The sequence below is a fragment of the Contarinia nasturtii genome, unplaced genomic scaffold, assembly GCF_009176525.2.
Source record: "Contarinia nasturtii isolate CC-2019 unplaced genomic scaffold, AAFC_CNas_1.1 Cnas_scaffold_3103, whole genome shotgun sequence".
NCBI classification, from domain to species: Eukaryota; Metazoa; Arthropoda; class Insecta; order Diptera; family Cecidomyiidae; genus Contarinia; species Contarinia nasturtii.
Genome location: NW_022200415.1, coordinates 1,015 through 6,603, shown reverse-complemented (window position 1 = coordinate 6,603; position 5,589 = coordinate 1,015). Strand labels below are relative to the sequence as shown.

Genomic DNA, 5,589 nt, shown 5'->3' with positions numbered 1-5,589 from the left:
CATTACTTCCAGGTATACGATCTATGATGAACATCTCATAGACATAGCTGAAGAGTTATTTACAGAGCATATTTTACGTTTACCACGTGTTATTCATTCTGGAAGTGAAGAAGAAAAATTCTTTGCATATTTTCAGCTTAAGAGTTCCATGTATATCCTTCGTACAATGAACCGCTTGCAGATAACCTTCTCAAATGAAGACATGATCGAACAATTATTGGTTATTTTATTAACATCAGTTGAACAAGATACAAATAACAAACTGGTGGAAATTAACATAGATATTAACGACCAAAATGACGGAAAGATCATTGATACTATATTTTTGTGTTACAAAAATACTCCATGGAAAAAATTCAAACATGTTCGAGATGATGAAACTATTCAGTGTATTCATTCGATTTGTGAATACTTAACCAAAATTCGGCAGGTGCATGCATTTGTTCTTAAATTTTTATTCCGAATACTCTCAAAAAACTTAAGTAATTCAAATGAAGTTTTAATAATCATACAAATGCTTCTTTCGAATCCATGTGAAGAAAATTCATATGAGAACCTTCATTGTTCAATTTTGGAAAGTTTATTATGTGAATACCGTTGGAAACTGGTATGTGATATATTTGAAGATATTGACTATGGAACAGAACAAATACACTACGTTGGAGATGGTGAAGAAATTGTGAATCATAAAATTTCGTTGAATGAAATTAAAAACAATATTTTACATACATGTTTGGTGATAGAAACCGTTGGTTGCTATGCAAAATATATGCAACAAAATTATCGCCAAGTTCATTTACTGAAATCACTACATTTGATATCAGAAAAACTAGCAAGCAAACAATACATGATTCGTGCATCTGCTTTGGTCGCCATGGAGAATATGCGATCAGCCTACAAATTTAATACAGTTTCAGATCTTATGCAACGTAATACCGACTACTTAATTCATTCAATTAACAAATCCTTAGTTAAACCAAGCAAAATAAATGAAGCACTACACATATTGGAAAGTACTCTTAACTATAACTTCGAAGATGCTCAAACTCACCTTGAAAATATCGTTCCTACTATAATAGTCGAAGGTTCTAAAACGAGTCATTTCAGAAATTCTTTAGCGTTTATGCAATTATTCAAATTAATGATATCAACTATTCAAAATTTAATTTTTGAAATAACGAAAAACATGTCGGATGCTGAACTAAATGATCGTTCGTGCAATATTAAGTCATCGAAAAATCATTTCGAAGCATGGTTACACTCTTTGAATGCAGAAAGAGTTTTTATACCATATTCTAATAAAAATATACATTCAACATCAAAAGAACATTGCAAAATTACTACTTTAGTTAGCATTGCTGCAAATATACTCAAGCAAGCGATTCCAAGTTTATCATCTACAAATATGCAGCTAAAGATGATCACATTGGAGTGCATAAGCATTGGGTTAGATAAATTTCAACTTAGATTTATGTTTTTATTATTTAACTTAATATAGTTTAAATTTATACTGTTTGAATTTTTTATATTAATTTTCTCCGTAGCTTGGACATAATTAAAGAAAATGAGAATGAATTGTTACCTCTTGTTCATCTATTATGGGAACCTATAGTGGTAAAAAATTTCTATTCCGTTTGAAAATTACTATTACATTACTGAAGAACTACTACTCAATTAATTTTAATTTTATTCAAACCCAGGAACCAATAGTTCAGAAAAGCTGTAATAAATCTCTGCGACGATACACTATTCAATTGGCAACCAAGTTAATAATTTATTCTAAAAACTTTGCAACTAGCCGTTCTTTCAGGTGAAATTTAATTTTAACACATAGGAATTATATTTTAAACTCCTTTTCTTATTTACATTTGGTCCTTTTCAGCCAATTTTTCCCACATATCAAACAGTATTTCTATGACTTTTCAAAGCATTCTTTGGAAGAGTAGGTTTTCAAGAATTTTATTTATTTTATCCACTACGTTTTATCGAGAAATATTAAATTTCAGATATTCACTGGACTTTAAAACCTTAAAAGACTTACTTCTCGAAATGCCAAATATGTTATTGGTTCTGGATTTTGAAGAGCGTGAACTAGAGCACATACTTAATTCCATTCTCTCATTGGAAGCAAAATCGTCATCCTTACTGAAAGAAATACTGTTTTTTCTAACGGAATTATCCACATTTGATATAAATTTAAGTAAAATGTATCAAGCACTTTTTGCTTGCAGCGAGTGAGCAATACTTTTCCACGTCAGTGTGCATTCATATATAATAAAGACTTATATTTAACCCTCCTAGGTATAGAGGCGGTTTTGAAAAAATTGAATAAAAATCTAAGTAAATTAAAAAAAAAAATTTATAATTCATGTACATTAGGGTGTTTCCCATATCTGTAAATAAAAAAATGGTATTTATTAATTAAAAGTAGGCAAAATTCTATGGTAGTTAATGGCATTTATACAACGAAGCGATTGATGGTAGCACTTCCCGAAGCGAAAAACAATTGTCACGTCTGAATATATAAATGCAATCGAATAATGAAAAATACTCACAGAAAAACAGAGCCTTGGTAGTACTTCCTCGAAATGCTGAGACACAACAGTCAGTCTCAGTTAGTGTAACAAAATTACAATATTAATTTTTAATTAATTTTCGAGTTAAAATGGTGATTGGTTATGCTTAAGGCTGTTGATTATTTTGAACTGCTTGTTGTCGACGTGGTCTCTGCAATGTGAGCGGGATATCCAGTCCAAACAGGTTACAATGTCCTATAAAAAAATACAAATGTCATTTAACACAGACATAACACATCTATAATATGCAAATGTCCATTTCTTATATACATACCTTTGATGAGAATGCATTTGGAGGCCACGATATCACGATCCCAAGTTGTCTGATGCACAATCATTGGTTGTTGCTTGTCATCGATTTCCGTCACACATTCATCATCGACTGCACACGGTTGTTGAGCGACCTCTCCATCGATTTCCGCTGCATTTTCATCATCAACTGCATGTGGTTGTTGATCGACTTTGACGTCAGCATATTCCAATACACCACTCACTGCGTTTACTTGCCATTTTTTTGGATACACGGCCACCTTAGACAGTAAACGATCAGCTATAATGTCGAAATCATGCTCAGTCATTTCACCTCGAGCCAGAAATACCGCCAAACTCTCTTCAATATAAACTTTGTTATACTTTAAACGCCGTTTGCTGAGCTTTGCCACGATTTTCGATGGTAAAAAGTTAGCCATGATTGAATTTGGCACCGGTGCACAATTTTCACAAACTTTGAAACGGTTGCTTTTGGTGTTTGGATCGAATCGTCCGCCACATTTTGCGCATGTCTGTGATGTAAAATACTCATCGACTTTGCGCACGACACAATTGCCACGTTTTCGAAAACCTTTCAAAAGTTTGCGTGTACCGGGACAGCGCACATGCTTCTTAATGCGTATTGGCGAATTTGGTGACATGTCGGCGTTGCCCAAATGAATCAAAGCTGCTTGATGATTAACCAAAGTGCCGCAAAGTTTATCTATAGTACTATTGGACTCAACATACTTGTCAAACTTCAAGCGCGCATATTTTGGTGTAGTGTACACGTCCATTCCTTTCTTGAGCATTTTTATCCGATGGCAAATGTAATCAGTCCAAAGTGTACCAAGCGGTGATGGCATTCGCTGGTACAACTGTCGATTGTTTCGATCATTTTGCTCATCCAAAGTGAACTGCTTCGTCCAGCGCTTGGCCTTTTTGTCGCGCATTTTATATTTCGTGAGCCAATGGTACTTTTTACTAGATGTTTTCAAGTTGACCTGAAATTAAAATTAAAAAAAAAATCAATTGAAAATTTTGTTTGTTTGCTTCGTTCGCGTAACATATAACTCTCGATTTTCTCGAAAAAACTTCAAACTTCATGCGTTTCATATTTCTTTTTCGCTTCTGGAAGTGCCATTGTCAATCGCTTTGTTATATGAATGCCATTAAATAATATAGAATTATGTGTTCTTTGAATTCAAAAGTACCATTTTCTCATTTAGAAACATCGGAAACACCCTATTGTACATGTTTTGCTCCTGGAAATCGAGCAGTGGTCATTTGAAATTGACGCCATATTTCATATTGCATTTAAAACACCTCATGCCAATGCGGGCATATTATTTCTGGTGTTTTGCGCGTCAATAGCGCTTTGCGTTTATACATTCTGCGCTTTATTTCGATTTACGATGTTGTCCTTCCCGTTTTAAAATACAATTGTATTCTGCAGTAAATGTGTTCAGTTTGCAAGTCGCCGTTTTTTTCCCACATCAATAAAACGTTGACATCCTATCCACTCATTCGGCGTTACATCCGAATGCTTTTTCTCTTTCGAAACTAATAACTTTTCGACATCGTCGCTCATACGCACACACACTCTATTCACGACATGTTGCATACGCTACCATATTTCATTATTTCTTTCACTAGCCGATAGTGTTGTTCTTTTCTTATTGGCACATGCATTTTGGATTGAAGCACGATTCTCTAAATGGTGTGTCATATTGCCCTCATGAATTTCTTCGTATCAGACGAAATGTCTTTACAAAATGTTTGCTAAAACATTTATCAACGTGTACATTTCGTTACTTCACACACAAATTAATTTCAAGCGATCCTGTCATACAAACGTTAACGGCTGCAACGGAAAAAAATGGTTTATATACATATTGTATGCGTGTATTGAGCGCAAGAGAATGATATGTTGTATGGGAGCTTTGCAAAAAGAAAGGTATACCATTTAACGAACCGACCGACCATTAAGTTACCATTAAGTATGACCGAAGCTTAATAACAACGATACAGGACACGAGAATATGCCACAAAAATGACCCCCCCAAAAAATAAAAGCACAGATGAGCATGCGTAATAACAAAGTTCTGTATTCCACTTCAACCATCGGTTGATTATATTAACACGATGGAAAATATAAAAAATGGAAATCATCTTACATTTAGAAGACGGACTTTCTTCCCTTCGATCGACTCCAAATTCCCCCCATTTTTGCAATGAATTGCTTCTTATATATATCTATATCCTTTTTTAACCATTATAGGTGCAATCTATTGAAAATTGTATATGACGAAACCTTTCAATATTCTTGTCATTTACCAACAAAAAAATAGAAGTAAGTTTTCTTTCGATCGAAGAAAAAAAAATGTATACAAAAGTTTTCCCAAAACTTGAAGTTCCCAAGATTTTCCTTAATACTCACAGCCATTCAGAGAAGTATCGATGCAACATTGTTTGTGAATTGTGAATGAACATGAGGGAGAAAGAGTTGTTCGAACGGCAAAAGTTTGAGCCAGTTTTGTCAGTAATTTCCTTTGGAAACTAACGTGTTAACACACAAATTATGTACAATATGCCACAATTTCTCATACAGTGTAGTGGGGAGCGAGAGAAAAACGAATGAGCCACGAGTATCTATAGTGTTTGGCCAAATGTTCATATGTACAACGAATTGTGTAACATTCTCTCTTTCTCTCGTTCGTGTTAAGGATTTATCTCATTTAATTGTATTTATTTCATTCTTTCT

At 33.8% G+C, this 5,589-nt stretch overlaps 2 protein-coding genes across 2 annotated transcripts; one reads left to right on the top strand and one right to left on the bottom strand.

Moving 5' to 3' along the window:
* Window positions 1–13: 13 nt before the first annotated feature.
* Window positions 14–2,367, top strand: LOC116349668. The gene is made up of 5 exons (XM_031781211.1): window positions 14–1,446; window positions 1,545–1,614; window positions 1,701–1,810; window positions 1,883–1,942; window positions 2,007–2,367. The coding sequence occupies exons 1-5, from the start codon at window positions 149–151 to the stop codon at window positions 2,236–2,238; spliced, it is 1,770 nt and encodes a 589-aa protein (XP_031637071.1). The 5' UTR covers window positions 14–148; the 3' UTR covers window positions 2,239–2,367.
* Window positions 2,368–2,449: 82 nt separating this feature from the next.
* Window positions 2,450–3,690, bottom strand: LOC116349669. Its single transcript, XM_031781213.1, has 2 exons — window positions 2,851–3,690; window positions 2,450–2,771 (listed from the first exon to the last, which is right to left on the bottom strand). The coding sequence occupies exons 1-2, from the start codon at window positions 3,635–3,637 to the stop codon at window positions 2,683–2,685; spliced, it is 876 nt and encodes a 291-aa protein (XP_031637073.1). The 5' UTR covers window positions 3,638–3,690; the 3' UTR covers window positions 2,450–2,682.
* Between the last annotated feature and the right edge of the window lie 1,899 nt (window positions 3,691–5,589).